The sequence below is a fragment of the Ambystoma mexicanum genome, chromosome 3q (genome assembly GCF_040938575.1).
Source record: "Ambystoma mexicanum isolate Mex_15411 chromosome 3q, UKY_AmexF1_1, whole genome shotgun sequence".
Lineage (NCBI taxonomy): Eukaryota > Metazoa > Chordata > Amphibia > Caudata > Ambystomatidae > Ambystoma > Ambystoma mexicanum.
In genome coordinates, this window is record NC_090926.1 from 279,377,388 (window position 1) to 279,397,250 (window position 19,863).

The following is a 19,863-nucleotide window of genomic DNA, read 5'->3' on the forward strand; positions in this document are numbered from 1 at the left end:
CTTGCCAAACTTTGCCTCCTGACATAGCATCCAGGCAATAGAATTTGCTGAAAGTGTGCAAAGAGGACCAAGTTTGCTGCACTACAAATGTCTTGTACGGGCACCCCTCTCTCAAGAGCCAAAGAAGTAGCCACTCCTCGGGTGGAATGTGCTCTTAGACCATCGGGTGGATCCTTGCCAGACAAGGTATAGCGTTCTGAGATGCATATAATTATCCAGCAAGAGATGGTTTGCTTGGTAATGGCTTGTTGCAATTTGCAACCCTAATAGCCCACAAAGAACTGGTTGTGTTGCCTGATTCTGGCCATTCTATAAATATAGAAGCTTAGGGCCCTCTTCAGGTCTAAATGATGTAACCTCTTCTCCTCCTTAGGGGGATGAGGAGGTGGGTAAAAAGCAGGCAACACAATCTTTTGAGCCAAATGGTACCCTGACAATACCTCTGGCAAGAAAGAAGGACGCACCCTCAGAAACATCTTATCCGTAAAAAAGGTAGTAAAGGGTGGTTTAGAAGAAAGAGCCTGAAGCTCACTGACTCTATGGGCTGATGTAATTGCCGTTAGAAAAATAGTCTTCAGGGTTAACAACCTGAGTGGACAAGAGTGTAAGGGTTCAAAAGGTGCTCCCATTAAAAACCTTAACACCAAATTCAAGTCCCATACCGGTACAATGAATGGGACAGGAGGAAAGATGTAAGTGAGTCCTTTCAAGAACTGAATCACTATAGGGACTTTAAAATAGGAACCCTGATCTGCCAAATGCTTAAAAATAGAAAGCGCCGGCAAATAACCCTTTAACGTGGAAGCCTGAAGGCCCTGATCTGGCCAGATGAAATAAGAATTACTATACAGGAAACGTTTTCATGTATAAGAGTCAATACTCTTATCCCTGCACCAGTTGCAAAATTTGTCCCAGCGACAGCAGCACAGAGATTTGGTTGCTGGGCTTCTGGCCGAAAGCATCACCTCCATTACATCTTTCCGAAGTTTCCAATCTTTGTATCTTACCCTTTCAGAAACCAGACGTGAAGGTTCAGAGTCCTGATTTCTGAGTGAAGAATGCGACCTCGCTCTAGCGAGAACAGATCTTCTCTTAGGGGAAGATTAATTGGAGGGCAAATGGCCATCTCTAGAAGGTCTGGGTACCAAATTCTCCTGGCCCAATACAGAGCAATCAGGATCATGGATTTCCTAAACTTCGTCAAGCTCCTGGTGACATGAGGAATGATGGGCACTGGCAGGAATGCGTACAGGAGTGGAAATCCCCAGTCCACTACAAACGTCTCCCCTAGAGCTCCTCTCTGAGAAAATTCCCTGGAGCAGAATAGGTTGTACTTCCTGTTGACACTGGATGAAAACGGATCCACTTGAGGGGTTCCCCAAAGGGCAAAGATCTCGAGAAGGACTTCCTGAGCCTACTCCCACATGTGGGAGACAGTGCTCTGCTTGCTCAGAGCATACACTGCTATGTTTTCTTCTCCGGATGGGTGAACTGCCAGCAGAGAGATCCCTTCTTGTAGTGCGTGAAACCAGAGCTGCATTGCCTCTCTGCACATTGGTAGTGACCCTACACCCTATCTTTTGTTAAGATAATACATGGCCACTGTGTTGTCCATCATTATCAGGACAGTCTTCCTCCGTACAGAAGGCAGAAAAGCCATCAGCGCTAGTGTGATTGCTCTATGCTCTAAAAGGTTGATGTGAAGTTTGGACTCCGACAGAGACCAATGGCCACTGATTGAAAGGTCGTCCAGGAGGGCGTCCCACCCTGTGAGGGAGGCATCTTTCACAATTGTCATCTCTGGCCATGGTTGACAAAAAGGTTTTCCTTTCATCACGTTCTCCCGACAGGCCCACCGCAGGAGGTCCTGTGCAACCTTGTTTGGTACCTGAAGAAGGTCTGTCATTCTGCTGGAGAACTGAGACCACTGGGTTTTGAGGGCCCATTGAAAGGACCTCATTCTCAAACGAGCTTCTAGCACCAGGAAAATGCAGGATGTCATGGGGCCGAGCAACCTCAGGAAATCGAAGGCCGGATGATATTGGGCACTTTGAAACTTTTGCAAAAGATGTTGAGCCCGCAACTCGGAGAGGCAAGGCTTTCCCTGAGGACAAATCCAGAACTGCTCCAATAAACTGAAGTTTCTGAGAAGGTGGCAAGTGGGAGGTATTGACATTTGGGAGAAGCTCAGCCTGTGAGGAAGTGGCAAGTGTGACTGAAATGTTCCTGAGCCTGTTCAGACGAATAAGCTCCGATCAGCCAATCCTCCAGGTAAGGGTTGATGTGAATCTCCTTCAACCTTGGTGCCACAACCGCCATAAGCTTGGTGAAAAGCTGAGGTGAGCCTGAATGGCAGAACCCGAAATTGATAGTGAGATCTGCCAACAGCGAACCTCAGGTACTTTCTGTGCTTGGGATGAATTGGCACATGAAAGTAAGCATCCTGAAGGTCCAACCAATCCTGGAGTGGAAGGTCCTAAGAATCTGCGAAAGAGCGACCATCTTGAACTTGTCCTTCCTGAGGAACTTTTCCAAGCATCTCTAGTCCAAGATGGGTCGCAGTCCTCTGTCCTTCTTGTGGATTCGAAAAATAAGGAGAGTACCAACCTTGATTCCTCTCCTCTACTGGTATGGACTCTATTGCTCCTTTCTACAAGAACTCCTGTAGGAGGAGCAGATCCCGATCTTTCAAGGATGGGCCTCTTGGAGGACAATCTGGGGGCCTTCTTCAGAAAGGGAGGCAGTAGCTGTGAGCCACTGTTTGCAGTGCCAAAGCATCAGAGGTTATTCTCCGCCAACTCTCCAGTTGCTGAGTCAGCCTGTCCCCACCATAGTCCTGTGAACCAAGGACTCAAGGAGGTTTTGAGGTTGTATCTGTTGCAGAGGTCAGAGAAGTAATGGCTGAGAGAGGAGCTTTTCCTCCCTGCCCTCGTGAACCACGCAGAGCCCTTCTCTGATCCCTCTGCACAAACTGGCCTCTTCCTCTTTCAATAGAACAGTAGAAACGAAAATACTGACCTCTCCAACCGTGGGGAGACCCTTGTGTCTATTAAGACTGATGTATCCCTGTTCTCAGTGACGTGCCAGATGCTTAGGACACCTATAATTTCTCCAGACTCTCATCAGCATTTGAGCCAAAACGTTGAGTGTTGTCAAGAGCCTTGCTTAAACATCAGGTGCAAAACCTGACTTCCTCAGTCAAGCCAATCTCCTGGCAACAGTACTTGCCATCATTGCTCTGCTTACAGAGTTTAGATCAGACTGGCACATGGCATCTTTGCCATCCTGTACCAGGTTTAGAAACATATCTCTCTCCTCCCCCTCACGGATGTGCTCCAAAGCCAACGCCATTACGTCTGATAAGGTGTGGGTATATTTGGCTATAGCACAAGTCATATTAATGGCTTTTAGAGTCATGCTGCCTATTGAAAACACCCTAAGGGGTCAAGCCTTTTATCGTCCCTGTCGGGGGCATGGGGATCTATGTGATTACTACGCAAAACAAAAATGTTGATTGCCCCTCTCCCCCTTTCACTGCATATACATGCGGGGGAGACCACCCGCATCTACCTCCACTCCCTCCCATATTTATTAACTTTACCCACCCCCAAATACATATGGGGTGAAATGGGGATGTCGAAATATGACATTTGCTTTTGTGCAGTAAACGTATGCGCAGTAACTATGATCCCAGAGCATAGTCGGGTAGACTCCAGCCTTAGAAGAGAAGTGGAAAAGTGCAAATGGCTGCCTGAACCACTAAGCTTTCAGGAGTACAGTGTTTTGATAGAAAACTTGGATCGATTGAGGAAGGCCTGAATTGTGTTAGCAAGAACCTTGTTGAGTGCTGTAGTTGTATCTGGTTTTAATCAGTTCTCCAATACCCTGGTTTTCAGAGCTGTGTGAAAGTGCAACACAGGCTCCCTTGAGGGTCCTCTATCCAGGATGTCAGTAAGATTATCTTTCTCTAGAATAGCGACAGGTTTCCCCCAGCCTAGGTACTCTGTGACCTTGCCCATCACTGACCTATATGAAGGGTCTGCATGACCAGCAGAGTCTGGAGTGGCAACATCTATCTCTGGGGAGGTGTCCAAGCCGCTAGCATCCCTTAGAGTGTCCACAGGATTCTGCATTCTGGATTCCTCTGAGATAAGCTCATCAGGCACATTAGGAGTACCAAACTCCAAACCCAAAGACACATCTCTGTCCTGCTCCTCTTCTTCTTCCTTGGAAATCGACCCCATGGCTCGAAAAGTCCCTCTTAGGTAAGGGCTTAAAGGTCTTTGAAGAATCAACCGAAGGCTTTGAGAGCTTCGTGGGCATCAAGCATGTCGACAGCTTCAATGGCTACGACAAGACTGGCTTCGGTGGACCAGGTGTCTGTTCCTTAACATGAGTCGAGAAGGAAGATTTTGACTTCGACTTGTGTAGAGACAAAGAATCCTTCGGCCAAGGGCGAGCAGAATTATCAACCAGGCTCTTAGGTGCGCGGGAAGTGGTCACATAAGATACCCTGCCGGTCTTACCAGATGCGGTAGGGTCTGAAGCATTCCTGGGCTCTTTGTAAGGGACGACTGGAGCCACCGTCTGAAAGATATCCAGCAGACGCTGACTTGCTTGGAATGTTAACCCGCATACCAGGTGAGGAGTCTGACGTAGACGACTGCGACCAATGGCATAGTTTCTTCGACTTTCGTGTGACGAGGATCAGGAAAAATGGTGAGACCTGGATTGCGAGAAGTATAAGTGCTTCTTAACAGGGGAAACTTCCCTGGATTCGTCCAAGGCCCTCACCGTCATTGACTAACAGGAACCGCAGTCGTCGACTTTATGGTCCACACCCAAGCACCAAAGGCAGATCCAGTTTTGGTCCGTAATGGACATTTAAGCACCACAATTAGAGCACCATTTAAAACTGGTCTTCGGTGTAGACATGATTCGAAAATCTTCAAAGCACAATACGCAATTAGAACATCGCGATGAACAATCCGAAGCGTGCCGAGCATGCGGAAAAACAGAACTGAGGCAATGGTCGCCGCACAAGCTACTTATACCGGCGTTGATGTCACGGCCAAGGACAGGGCGGAGGCCGTCGAGGGCCACAACTCGACGACGCACAGCGCCCAATACTATGAAAAAACATTTCCCAAGCTGCAAGTAGACTTACGAATATATCAAAGATGAGTAATAAGTGGGAGAACACAATCCATTCACAGGGCCTTTTACAAATGTGTGTCTTGAGCATTATTAAGAAAATTATTTGACTTAATGTAACTTAAATCAACTTCTTTGTTTAGTGTGCAGCCATTCCTGAGGAGGTATTCCACAGGACGTTCCAAGGTGGGGGAGGTGGTCTTGAAGAGAGAGAGGGCAGTGAGCTGCAGGGGTGGAACTGAAAAGTGAATTGAATAGGTAGGCAGAAAGGCATCAGTACCCTAGACCTAGGACAGCAAATTATAAGAGGTGACGCCACCATGGCAGCGATGGTCTGTCCTGGGGTTGAAGATAGGGCTGAGGGCAGGGGGCAGCATGCATGTATTTACTTTGGCAAATAACAGCATTACTGGGCTCCCCCAGCAGTGTAGGGGAGACATGAGGGGAAGCGTCAGGGGTACTTACTGCACATGGCCATCACACAAGTGTTCTTACAGTAGCATGTGCTGGACCTATGTGAAGCATTCAGCACAAGTGTTCTTATGGTTGAATGGGGGGTGTGGGATGGTTGGAGGTACACACAATGTCCTTACAAGAGGATGTCCTTACAGTCAGGAATGGCCTTATTGGGAAGGCCAGCCCAGGAGTTCGCAAAATGGGATATACTGGCTATATTGGGTCCATACAGTCTTACTGTTCTTACAGTGTATATATTCAAATCAAGTTCGAACACTGGCCAAAATGAGCTCCAGAAGAAGTCTGAGCTCAGTGGACAGCCAGACACCTGGGGTTATGGAGGGGGCAGGAGATACCTGCCCACTTTGTATGGCCTTAGGAAGGCTCCCTGACTGGAGGCGTGTGTACCCCAGCAGTGCACCAGAGGTAATTTAGTATTTTCTACATCCCATAATCTCTTTATCATTTCTTTGTCCCTGGATTTCTATTGTTTTATTGTTCTTACATGCTACTGTGGATCTACTGATCGTCTCCACAACCTGATGAGAAAAGTATAGGAGGTGAGACTGGATTTTGCCTCAAGTTTTGGTCTCCTGATGTGAGTGAGCTCATGTTCTGAAGTACTTGTGTCAGTTGTTGCTGGACATGAGACATATTTTTGTGTCTTTTAGAGATGCAAGCAGAAGATGTGCTCTATTCTATGACATTGCTCTAGAAAGCAAAGGTATTTTGAGAACAATCCTGCACATGTTTGTGATGCAATAAGACAGCTCATTGGTTTGAGCGCCAGCTGCAGAGATCTAAATGTATCCTGCAGGTCACAGGGTCTAGGTACTGACGTTCATCTTTCTAATCTTTGATTAAGGCCATAACACGCGTTGTGAAAATGTCAGGTAAAATATTAATTGTCCGAGTGGAATGGGATAGCTATATGAAGTGAAGTCTGCAGACTCCAAGAGCTTGTTATGAAGTCTGCTTTCCGGCAGCTGGTAAGACTTTGGAGACCAGACAAATATGTACACTGGAAAGTGCATGTTTGTGTGTATATCGAGAATGGCATTGTATGCACCCTGACTAGTGAAGCAGGTATTTGTTTACCCTAGTGTCTTAATAAAGTTGCTGCAGAGATTTGAATGACTGAGATTGATGGGTTTGAAACTTGGCAAGGATGAGTCTGCTTTTTGTTTTTATCCTGTGACTGATATAGCCAGCTTCGTTTCTGTATTGGGAAGCCTCGCCCTGGTAACATTCACACAATCATTGTTACTTGTGGTCACCATAGTTGTTCCGTGAACCTTCAAAATTATTAAGATGACCCATCTTTTGTAGATGATATTGGGTCCTTACAGCCACTCTGAACTGCCCGATTCTAAATTCAAAAGGGGAGAACCCCACTTGGGTCCTCAACTCAACGGCTCTATCTGTGCATTAAAAATCTGGTTCTTTCATTTTCCTGCCTCATTGGAGATTTGCAGCACCCTATGACTTGACCAGAAACTGCTACTTAAGTCTGTGTGCAGAGCAGGTAGGTAAAGTGTGTCCAGGCTGCAAACCGGGGGCCTTTCCTTGACTTCTGGCACAATGGTGGGGTTGAAAACATTCCACTGTGCTGCTTACCACACCGCAATCCACACTGTCCATGGTCCAGGTACCATTGCAGTGCTGGATGATTGGTTAGTCACGGTCGGCAGTCATGTCTCAGACCTCATTTCAATTACTGGCTATATGAAGGGACTGCAGGATTAACTACCAAACACCGGAACATTTCAGATACGTTTTGATCTCTTGTGAAGGAGAAAACTCATTTTTACTCTCTTGAAATTGTATGTACTCAATTCTAAAAATCGAGAGTACAATACCCCCACCTCAAAATCTTATCTGGTACACTAGGCAGACACGAATATAAATCTTCATACCATCAATGCCACGGTAAGAGGAACTAAAACTCTATATATTTGCACAGGACACTGATGCTTTCGTATTTGCTATTCAAAACTCCCCCCTGAATTGTACTTTATGTTTACTTTAAAAGACATTATTTGAACTGCAGGGATATTCCTGTTACTAGGCTCCTTGCAGGCTTCTGCATTTCTCACCTTGTCGGACTCTGACTGGTAAAACGTCATACTTATTTCCCCTGTTCCGTTCCCATTTAGCCTTGTGGCACTTTGAAAAACAATTCTGTTGAATAGCGCCTAACAAATGCCCAATAAAATGAAATAAATACTAGAAAGCATTCACTAGAGCGACTGCAGACGCCTTTTGGCACTTAATTCACTAGTAACACAAGAACAGCTTCCCAACATGTATTGGATAAGCTGGAAGCATTCCTTTACCAGGTCTATACGGCCAGAACCAGTATAACTAAACTTACAAAGTGGTGCTGCACTTTGTTTTCTATTGCAATAGGTCTGAGCTCTTGCTGATTAATTTATAGATGCACTAAGATAGAGTGAATAGTCTTAGTAATACTGCAGCCCTTTGTGAAGTTCTGACATTCACTTACGATGGATGAGCCAAGGTTATACCTAGTAGTATATAACGATTATGCTATTGTACATTTTCCATTGCAGTATTGTATTCATCATTTCAATGAGCTGTATCACACATCATGTAAAATATTTGGTTCCAGTAAGTGACCAAGGAAAAATGCAATGCTACATACAGTGTAGTTTATTATCAGTATAAAGATGTACACGTGTGTCTTATAAATAACATTAAGAATGCTGAATAAAAGTATGCATTCTTACTTTCAACATACAACATTATATGGCCCATGGTGCCTTTCCAAAACATCACTTTAGTGATGGACATTGGTTTGGCCTGTGGTATAATTCAGAGCAATGCACTTTTGCTGCAAGCCTCCTGTCATAGCAAAAGCACTTTCAGGCGGTGTAAATGTGAAACACTCTGCAGTGCTGCCAATAAATGAGCCCCCCTTCGGTCCCGTCACAAGCCTTATGTACACCCAGGCGTGTGGCCCACCCCTCAACCTTTCAACGTGGATGCTCCCCTGAATAAAGAGAAGCTGCCAGGATCATGTTTCCATCTACACTAATCAGTGAGTGGGACGAAAGAAGGCACACAAAGAAGGATCAGCGTTTTTGGTGAGGAAAATACGGGCACAAGATGAAGACGTTCTGCAATCCCTGTGAATACTTTGAAACCGCAAGGTGAACAACTTCAAGATCATTTCCACTCTCATTTGGCGAATCAGGACACAACACTTTTTCATTAGGAATATTTAATTGAAAACAAACTCTGAATTGGTCATATTAGCTCACATAGATCAAAAACAAATTGTAAAATGCGTACAATTTAATATCAGTTGTTTATCATATAATCCGATTGCAAAATGTCTAATGAACTGCTTACCGTTTAATGATGTACTTGTTTTGATCCCTTTTGCAAAGTACCTGCTCTCACATAAGGAGGCAGTCTGAGTCTTGACCCCCCCCCCCCCCTGGGTCTATCAATGGGGAGAAAGGGAAGGTGCTGGCATGGCAGACCAGTTGGGCTCAATGTAAAAGACCAGAGCCCTTGAACACTCTTAGGCACAGCTACCACCTAGGCATGGCGAGGTATGTTCTCGTCAAAAGCCAAAAGCGCCTGAAGCCGCCCGGCATCATGTGCCCTCTGCCCCAGAGGATGCACACTTATTCTGCTCAGGGCAGGGATCCGTTACGGGTCCACCCCAGGCTCGTAGAAACGGAGCTTATTCTTACTACCAAAGCGATCTAACGTTAAAATGTAAAACATGCCACAGTTATTAAGGCACAACATTCCCCAAAGATGGTGCAGATGCATTGGATGTGGTGGAGGATGCAATAATGGTGGCTGTGAAAGATGGTATAGCAATGCTCCACTGGAGGAAGCGAAGGGCAGCAAGATGGGGGCAGGAGGGAGAGAGTTTATGAGCAAAGATTGTGTGGTAGGAGGTAGAGGGCTGGCTGTAAAGGCTGGATGGGTAGTGGAGGGTTGAAGGATACGGTGGGAGTAGTAGGTGCATGAGCACATGTAGTGGGGTAGGGGTGGGATTGCTCGCTGAATGGAATTGTGAAGCCTGAGGCCGCAGAGATGGATTTCTTTTTAGTTACAAAGGTCTTCAAGAGTAAAACACGCCCTTCTGAAATAATGTGAATTGTCTGATTCTTTGGATTATTTACACAAAGCAGCCATGGCATTCCAATGTTAATGCACAAATGGAAAAGACAACTTCCTGCTTTTTTAAAATGAAGACCCTGTCTGTGCCTCGCTGGGATGGTCTCCCACTGTATGGCCTCAATGGAGCCAGCTACTTACCTGAGATGGAGGTCCAGGATGATCTGCTCCTTGTCTTTGTCTGTGGGCTGAATTTGCACACCAAGTATCTTCAGGGGCTAAGGGAAAGAAAGAAAAAAAACAGTTATTAGAAGACGCCCATTTTACACAAATCTATGAAAAGCCCTTCTGGATGAAATTACATTAGGACCACCCTCTCTCATGCCCCTAACATAACATCAACCAGGCCACTACATGACTCTCTAGCATGCTCAGGACGAGGGCAATGACATCACACTTGCAACCAACGTGCCCACCAGAGGCTACGACTACCAATGGAAGGGTAATGCAGATGATGGTAGCCTGCTACAGCCCCGTGACTGAGCATATTGGATGTAGGTGTTGTGACAAAGTACCCTGCCTGATTCTTGGGACCTGTAGGACGAGACTAAGGGGTTGCGTGCCTCCCTAAGCCAGAGTACGATGGATCCAATGGTGTTAAGGGGAGGATAGCCTGGTCGCCCTCACTTAGCACTCATTGCACGGCTGGTGACAGTAACATTCCCACCACAGACCCTCCTGCAGTGCTGCTGGTCCTGTAGAACTGGTAGCACCTGCAAACTCTGCTATGCACTCGGAGGTGGTGAGATGAACACAGTATTGACCTTTCCACTCATTTGTTTATTAAAGGATAAAAAAAAGCCTAACTTTCCCTTTTGCTATGTGGGTGTACCCGCCCTACATGAAAAAGTAAGGTGCTCGTCCGTTGCCAGAAAGTGCATAACATAAAAAAAATCTTCTTTCCAAAAACGAATCCTAACTGACCCTACCACTATGCTAACAAACTAAGGTCAGGAGAATGGCTTCTTTCTCCCAATTGTCTTTTCTCGCAATATTTCTCCTTTGCTTCAGACTTATTAGTAGTTTAATTTTAAATAGCCTCTAATCAGCTTCTGTACAAGTTCTTGGAACTCTTTCACAAGTTATTTTGGTTTTCCCTCCTCCTTAGTGTTCCAGGAATCCCTTTCAACTCTCCGTGGGTTGCTCCACAGAGAAATGCCTTTTGTACTTCTGTAACATATACTTTCCTACCTATGATATACTTGCTTGGTATGTAATGTTCCCCCTCTCTTGGGGTGGTTTGGTTTGAGTATCTTTTCTCTTATGGGATTCACTTGACTTCGATTCCCTTCGATTCACTTAATAGAATTCTCTTTCTGGTTACAGTTCAATTTCCTCGACTTTAATTTCACTGTCTCATCAATTTCCACAGAGACAGGTTTCTCCTATTTCATAACGATTGCCCGGTGGCCTCACGGTTCTCCCTGTTACCTTGGAATCTGCAGGGGAATGTCTCCGGGATCTATGTTCGCTCAGAATCTCTTCGGTCATTCGCCTTCTTTTTTTAAAATTATAAACCATCTTTATTGAGTATTTAAACAGAACAAATACAAAAAACAAACCTTACTCTGGAGATGTATATCCAACCCACCCTCCATAGTACAGTGACTGTGCCCCTCTCCCATTGTCCCCCTTGTGCCATGCCCATATCCCCACAATGTGCCACCCACTCCCACTGTCAGCTACCCCCTCCCTTTCGGCATTGCTGTATGGGCACAGTGAACTCTTTGTGGTCACGTCACCACCATAATTGGAGGTCCCGTCTCCTTAGTTTCTCACAGGAATGGTAGTCCTTGTCCCTTAAGGGGGAGTCTCTCCCAGTGAGTTCCTACTTGCCAAGACCCGTACGGAGGGCCTTGCAAAGAAGGCTCATCTCCCAAGCCTCAAAGGGGGAGGCTACCCCTTGTGGAGAAGGGACAATTTCCTTCGATTCGTTGCACTACCCAAGGAGGGGTGAGAGAAACAATCAACAATATAGGGCTAAGCAAGTCTGAAGCCTAAGAAGCGCTAACGATCCAAATATCCCAAGAGGGGATGAGAGAAGCAACTGACGATACACGGCTGAGTAGGTCACAGCCCACACTGGGCTAATGCTCGGAGTACCCCAGGAGTGGGTTAGAGAAGCTTAAGAATATAAATACCCAAGGAGGGGGAGGGAAAAGTGATAATAGCAGAAGGGCTGAGCAGGCCCATAGCCCGCCCAGCAGCAGAGAAACCAGCTACCCCAGGAAGGGGTGAGAGAAGAATTATGCAAATATAGCTGAACAGGCCTGGAGCCTACCCGAGGCTGAAACTGTGAACATGCCAGGAGGGAAAAAGAATGAACTTCTTGGTCCCTCCTTTGGTTTGATAGTGAACAGCGAATTGTAAAGGTCAGGAGGATCCATCCCAGTAGAAGGGATATACGTTTGAAACGGTATGGAAGTGATGAGGATATTGTTTTGACCCTAAGGACAGCTGAGAGACAATATTTGTTGCAACTGTTCTACAGAGCCAAAAGCTGGAATAAACCGTAATAACTCTTCGGTGGGGTCAGAAAACCAGCCACCACATTTATTCAAATTCCAAGATCCATCAAATAACACGAAAATGGAAAACAATGCAAATACATATCACCAGTGAAAATTAAAAACATACTTATATCATATCGATAATCTGCATTAAAAATCTGAAACAGTTAAATGAGCAGAGAAGAAGCAGTATTATATAAATAACAATCATTTAAAATCTGGGCAGCCCCATGACGGAGTAATTCTTCTGTGCCATGCAGCTTTCACAAAACAATGAAGGGCAAACGCAATACCAATATTTGGAAGGGACAGTAAAAACAGAGGAATCTGTCTCCATTGTCGTAATCCGCCACACCTAAGCACATTTAATAAGTATCTTTTACGTATGTCACTGTAAAGAGGGCAAACAGCATAAAGCACGACACTGTGTCCAACTACCCACAGAGGCAGTGGCCGTCATCCGGATTAAGAGCACCCACCCATTTGCAAGTAATAGTTTTGAGATGCAGGAAGTTTAGCAAGGTCCCCAGACGGTCTCAACGGGAGGTATAGCCTAACAGATGGTTTACCCCGGTTTTCGACCTTACTTAAACCTTTATGAACAGACCAGAAATTATATTTGAGAGACTGAGCAGACAGACAGGATTCAGGATTGTTAGAATGGCATGCTGCCCAACACTTTTTTTGTTAACAACTTTATTTAAATTCGGTTACAACAGTTTACATGCATGACTTTTTGTGGAGATGATAGCGTTTATTTTTACTCGATAATTTAATAATTCCCCTCTCCCCCTGCCCTTAAAGACATTATAGCTTCACGTTCCCATTCTCTGGCTTCCTTTCCTACTCACAGGACCCTCTGAAAGTTCTCAGGGCCGCTGTGGCTGGAAGGTCAACCCTGGGAAGGGCTTGTCATATTCTAGGATTGGGTCCCAGCAATCTGTAAAGCGGTGGAGAGTTCCTTCTTTGGCCGCCGTGACTTTCTCAGCTACCAGGATGTCTCAGACCTTGGTCCACCAAATGGGAAGAAGACGGCCTTCTCGAGATTTCCATTTGCGGGCGAGTGTGATCTTGGCTGCTAGTAAGAGATGGGTAATCAGCTTTGCGGTTGATCCAGATCTTGGGTAGCAGTCCGGTAGTGGGGTGCCTAGGAGAACCACCTCTGGGGTTGGTGTGAGCTTGCGATGCGTGACAGCTTCTATTGTTTGAAGTACTTGTTCCCAAAAGGAATGTACTACTTGGCACTCCCACCACATGTGGAAATACGTTCATCGTGTGCCGCATTGTCTCCAGCAGTTCGGGTCCAGTGAGCTCTTGAAATGGTGTTGGCGTTCCGGCGGGTACTACCATTGATAAAGCAGCTTGAGCGCCCCCTCTTTATTGGTGATACATCTGGAGGTGGCGTTGTTTCTGGACCAGATGTTGACCCATGTCTGGTCATCGATGTTGTGCCCTAGATCCGCTTCCCACGTGGCCATGTATGCAGGTCTAATGACTAGCATGTCCTCTTGTAGCAGTTTGTAAATTTTTGTAATGTGACCTCTTTGGGGGTCTTCTTGCAATGAGAGTTCCATGGGAAGGAGCCCCCTAGTGGCTCTCTGTTTGGTTAATGGTTGGGAGATCCAGTGACGTAATTGTGTATAGGTGTATCTGCCAGTTTCTGACAGGTTGAAGCAAGCTTTACATTCCATGAAGGTTAGGAGGCATCCGAGAGAGGGTTTGTAGGCCCCTTTGGGTCCACTTTTGGAAATTCGCTGCCTGTAACCCTGGGGCAAAGTCAATGTTGCAGAGAATTGGGGAGAGAGGACCCAACCCTTGGGGATATTTTCCCTTTGTAATGCGCTGTCCCAAATTCTTAGCGTGGCCCTAGTTGATGAGAGAATTGCTGGCCATTGTCTGCGTGCTACCGCTGAGGTGTGTAATAGGTCGCTGAGCGGAATAGGGCTTCTAGCTTGTTCAAATCGTATCCATTTTGGGGGGTCTGTGGAGTCAGCACGTACCAAGGCGTTTGTTAACTGGGCCGCTGTGTTGTAGTTCCGGAGGTTGGGTACCCTCATACCGCCCAATTTGGCTGCCGCTGTCATCACTTTCTGCGGGATCCTCGCCTTGCCCCCTTTCCATATAAATCGGGAGACTTGTTTTTGTAGTTGGAGGATGGGTTTTAGGGGAACTTCCACCGGGGGTGACGAGCAAAGATACAGGAATCTAGGCAGTAAGTTAATTTTGCATGCTGTCACTCTCCTCAAAAGTGAGATCTCCTGCTCTTCCCACCTCCTAAAGTCAGCTTTTAGGCTGCTGAACAGGTGGGGGAAGTTTGCCGCGTACAGCTTTTTGGGGTCAGCTGTGATGTGTACTCCCAGATATTTTGTCGTCGTTGTGCTCCACTTCAGTGGGCAGATGGGATGGAGAAGATGTAGAGTCTCCCATGTTAAGTTCACTCCCAGTGCCTCTGATTTAGTGTAGTTGATAGAGAAGCCTGCCACTAGTTTGAAGGCTTCCAACCCTGCTATTGCTGCTGGTAGCGAGTTTCAGCTATTAGTGAGCAATAGCATCACGTCGTCGGCATATAGGAACGCCTTCTATATTTCCCCTTTTAGGGTTATTCCTTCAATGGAGTTGTTATTGCAGACTCATTGGGCAAAGGGTTCCATAATTAGGGTGAAGATTAGTGGAGAAAATGAACATCCTTGCCTCGTCCCGCACGAGAGTGGGATGTGAGCTGATCTATGTTGGTTTACATTTAAGATTGTGTTGGGGGACTTGTAGTTGGCTAATACCATGGAGCGGAAGTTAGGGCTGAATTGAAATGCTTCTAGTGTTAGGCCTTGGTTGCGTCCAAGGTGAGTAGGGCCAGTTCTTGCCAGGGCTGGACTGGGACAAGAAATGGGCCCCGTCACCCAAAAAAAAGTGACCCACCCCTCGCCTCAAAAAAGTGACCCACCCCTCGCCTCACGTCCCTTGACCTGAAGTGATGTCATTTGACCCCACCCCAAAGTGACATCCCGGGAAGCGATGAAACACGACCTTTCACCCCTTGACAAAACAGGTAGTGGCATCAAATAGCATTGTTCCTAAGTACACTACGAAAAATATGGTTATGATTTCACTAATGTGATATAAATTTCACACAAGAATGGATCACCAAATGTATAATTAATATCTGTGTGGTTAGATCCATATTGTCAAATTACTGTGAATCCAAGTAGACGTCAAAGGCCAAATGATAATATGTTATTGTATAGCACTTATGCTTAAGCTTTTTTATAGAACAAATATGCATATAATATCACCCAACCTGTGTTAGTATTCATTTATCGACCTAAGAAAGATAAAAGGCTTTTGAAAAAAAAAGGAAAATAAATTGGAAAAAAAAATATTTTTTTCTTCACTTTTTTACCCCAAACCGGCCCAGGAATGGCCAGACACCACCCCCCACTCCCAAGGTACGATTTCGGCCTGGCCATGGGCTGAAAGGCAGAGGGGCCAATCTGACCCTGGTTCTTGCTGTTTCCCTGTTGCTATATCTACGAGGTTCAGGTCCCGGCAGATATTGTCTCTGGTGCTTCTCCCAGCAATTAATCCTGTTTGGTCTGAGTTAATAAGCGTGGGAAGAATCCTCGCCAGTCTGTTCGCCAGGACCTTGGTGTAAACTTTCACGTCTATATTGAGGAGCGAAATGGGTCTATATGAGGTGCATTCTCTTGGATCTTTTCTCAGCTTTAGCAACATAATGGTGGTGGATTCTTGCATCGACGGGGTCACTGAGCCTGTTTCTCGGAAGGAGTTTAGGAGCTCTGTCAATTCAATGGGCCTGTGAGGAAGGATCTAAAGAGTTTGTAGAATTTGGGTGACAATCCGTCCAGGCCTGGGGCTCTGGGTTTTAGGGCTTTTATCACAAGGTGCACTTCTTCATTGGTGATGGGAAGCTCCAAGGCATGTCTGTCTGCCTTTGGGATGTGTGGGTGGGCAGCTTCTGTGATGTATTGCTCTTGTGACTTTGGGTGTCGTGGGGTAGCCGTCATGGTGTTCATCAGGTGTGTGGTTGCTAGTTGAAGTTTAGTTTCTTCAGAATATTGGGTGATCCTCACGCAATATAATCTCCCAAACAAATGCGCCTGCTGTTTAAGAGAACGTTCAGTGCACTGCAGTGCAAGCTTCAACTTCTTCCTACACTTCCACTCCGGAATGGTTTCTTTTTAAAAGGAAAGTATAGGAACAGTCAATCTTATTTTTTTTAAAAAAGTAGAGGAACAGTGCTCCCAACCGCTCCTGCCAGCTTCGTCCACTGGCCATTAGTTGATCTTTTTTCTTATGTAGGCCATTTGAGTGGAGGGGTGGTAGACAGAAGAGAGCGCACCAGATGTTGCAGGGATCGGGCCAGCATATTTTAAGGTCTTCTCATTTGACACAAAAAAACGGTTTGCTTTTTTTTTTGTAAAAGTCAATGATTTTTTTGCACATTTATAAATTACAATTTCACACAAATCAGTGTTTTGGAAGTATTCAACGCTTTAAAATACAAAAGACAACCCCAGATTAAATCTGGTAAATCACATCATTTGGTATGCTAGTACCGTAACACCCTTCTGTAATATTTAGTTTTTAAAAATGGTCATGTTTGGTAATGTGATTTGTGTACTTTCCAAGCCAGTTTTATAAAATGAGATTATTTTAGTTCATGGTAAGAACTGGAAAAGAAAGTGTTTAAATGTAGAATTGCAGAGTTTGTGCACTTCATAGCTTCACCCCTTAACCAATGTGTGATCCTGGGCATCTAATTTAATCTTATATTGCCTAACCTCTCTATTGCCAGTCCCTAAACCTTTCAAAATTGTGAGCCCTGCAGAGCAATTACCTTTTCACGATATGATCTTCAAAAAAGCCTCACTCATGGTTCCACTGTCTACAGTTTTGCTTACACTATAATAGTGAGCATTGATACGTTGGACACTACAGGCATACATTCCTTTGATCTTTAATGACAACACTATTTGAAAACAATGTCCCATTTCTAATCTCAGTATGTCTGGATACAGACACCATCCCGGTAGCTTCTAATCTGCATCCACTATCCATGTTATGGTATGTGTAGCTTTCTCCTTCCTTTCAATTGGTCTCCTCTATCAATGCATTCTGTAAGGCAAATAATGTGAGTTCTCTATTCTGGGTTACATGTACTTTTTACATACGGTCCTGCATTAATACTACAGGCTGCATACCTTCCTGGATGTTATTAATAAAAAAGTCACCTGCATCTATACTAGAACAGAAGTAACCTCTTCGTAGACTGCTAATGTTGGCCATCAAATGCTACTTGTTTATCATTATGATTAGAGCAAGAATGAAGAAGGTAAGGGGACTTAAAGGGAGTAAACATGCTTATTTTGAATCACTTCATTTATTTTGTTTGGTGGAGGGGGCCCCCAAAGATGTCTGTGCCCAGGGCCCCAAAAGTGCTTAAGATGGCACTGATCACCCTTTGGCCTTTAAGGCTGGTTATCCGATTCTGGTGGCAGGTTTTTGCTAACGTTTTAACCAGGAACTTGTTGTCTTTGTTTCCATGTGCATAGTAGCTCTGTTTAGTTTGTATGGGGGATTGGGCAGTCTGTTCCGCATAGTGTGCTTCTAGTTTGTTGCGGGTGATTCGCATGGTCCGAGCAGCTCTCGCTACCAACCCTTTTTATGGTTCCTCTCTGCTGTAGCTAAGTCTTTCTCCAGTTGCTCTCTTAGCGTGGCTCAGTGTTTTTTGTGGGCTGCCGCAGGGGCTATCAGCTCTCCCTTGATGACCGCCTTTATTGCTTCCCAACTTGTGGCAATTGAGGTGGGGTTGGCTGGGTTTTCTTTAAAATAGTTCTGAATGGCTGTGGCCAGGGCGTCTCGGAGAGCCATATCATGTAATATCGGGTCATAAAGGGACCATTGCAGTCTTGGTGGTGGATCTGGGTTATGTAAGGATATTTGGCGTGTTACAGTACACAGTACAGCAATACTGCACAAGTAGCACAATTTTTTTGCAGCACCACCACCACAAGGGTGCGGTGCATTGCTATATGGGTTAGCAGATTAACAAGGAAAGACAGACTATTCAGTAAAAAACGATTTTAACATATAAGATGCAAATCTATTTTTACAGTTAAAAGCACACGCGTTCATTTAAAAATGCACACTATTTTTCACCTGAAATGCCTATATTGCTAGAGACACATTTGAAAATTAACAGCTAACCTATTAACCATTAACCTGACTAATAAAACCTTATTTTAATATAACCCACTAATAAAATGTGTTCTCTACTGCAGAATTAGGCATACTCTGAAAACCATTTAAATGAGTGTGCAGATTTTTTCTCTTCTCTTCTCTGCCTGATTCTCCGTGTTTTTGTGCACAGTAACTGCAGGAAGGAGGAAGTCAGATTTGCAACAATTGCAAATGTATAAGCGAAGCTATTGTTGAAGAGTAGGAGGATGAGAGATGATGGATTTCATTGGGACACGTCATAAAGAGGGCTGAGAGGAAAGTTTTAGTGGGCAGTATCAGGGAAAAAGACAGGCAGACATCTTTCTGCACTACTGGGGAGAAGACCTGGCTGTGGGGTCCTGACTGAATGCAGATTCCTGTGTCCTGCTGCAGTCGACATTGGGGAGAGCTGAAAGAAAAACCTTTCCACTGGCTGAGGCAGTCCTATCTGAAAAAGCTGAGAATTCCAGGCAATGACCCCGGCTTGAGAAGGCAAGCGTTCCTTTTTGCTGGAGTTAATCCAAGAGAGCCACATTCACAAAGAGAAGCCTCTGAACAGATAAGGTAATTACATAACTGGGGGAGCTGTGTGTGTGCACGAAAATATGCAGTCAGTGTAGAAAAAATGAAAGTCCCGTGCGTGTCTTAATCAAGTGCTAATGTTGCAATTTGAGTTCTGTTCTCCGCCACTCTATTTGCAGTGGGTCATAGAAAATGCTTTGATTGTGCCATTTTATTGCTGTAAAGAATGAGATCGTGTTAAATACAACTTTTATAATACAGAAAAATATTTGAAAACAGACGGATGGTGTACTTACTGTTTATCATTACAGTGCTGTTGATGTGGGGAGATTTTTAAACAGTGCAATGGTCATTTTAAGACAGATGTGTGCATGTCAGAATCAGTATGAATAATTGTGAGTGACTGTAGTATAACTTGTTGGAGGTACATGAGCCAACGGGAAGAGAGACTCTCTGAACATAGCTCCCTACCGTATATAAGGTAGTGGAAATTACCACAAGACTACCACATATAGCTCTCTGTCGTAAATAAGTCAGTGAGTTTGCCCATGGTGGCGCACCAACACTATCACTGGAAAATGTGGTATCCCTAGAATGCAGGTCTGAGGTCTCTCTAGTGATCACACGAAAAATCTAAGCGAAGATAAGGGATTCTGGACATTGGGGCCACAAATAAAACAAGGGAATTATGCTCACCAAAATACCACCAACCACGTATACCAAATATGCAGGTCTGGGTGCTGAAATAATGCATGTCCATTGTATTATTGTTGCACATGGCCAAATCTGAATACAAAGAGTGATTATTGCTCAGTTATTTTTC

General features: G+C 45.0%; 1 protein-coding gene across 1 annotated transcript in view; it reads right to left on the bottom strand.

The window, feature by feature from the left end:
- Nucleotides 1-19,863, bottom strand: part of ESYT1 (extended synaptotagmin 1) — a 1,383,482-nt gene that overhangs the window by 1,066,395 nt on the left and 297,224 nt on the right. The window contains exon 4 of the mRNA XM_069653762.1: nucleotides 9,913-9,989. Coding sequence (XP_069509863.1) covers nucleotides 9,913-9,989 — 77 coding nt within the window. The remainder of the gene's footprint in view (nucleotides 1-9,912; nucleotides 9,990-19,863) is intronic.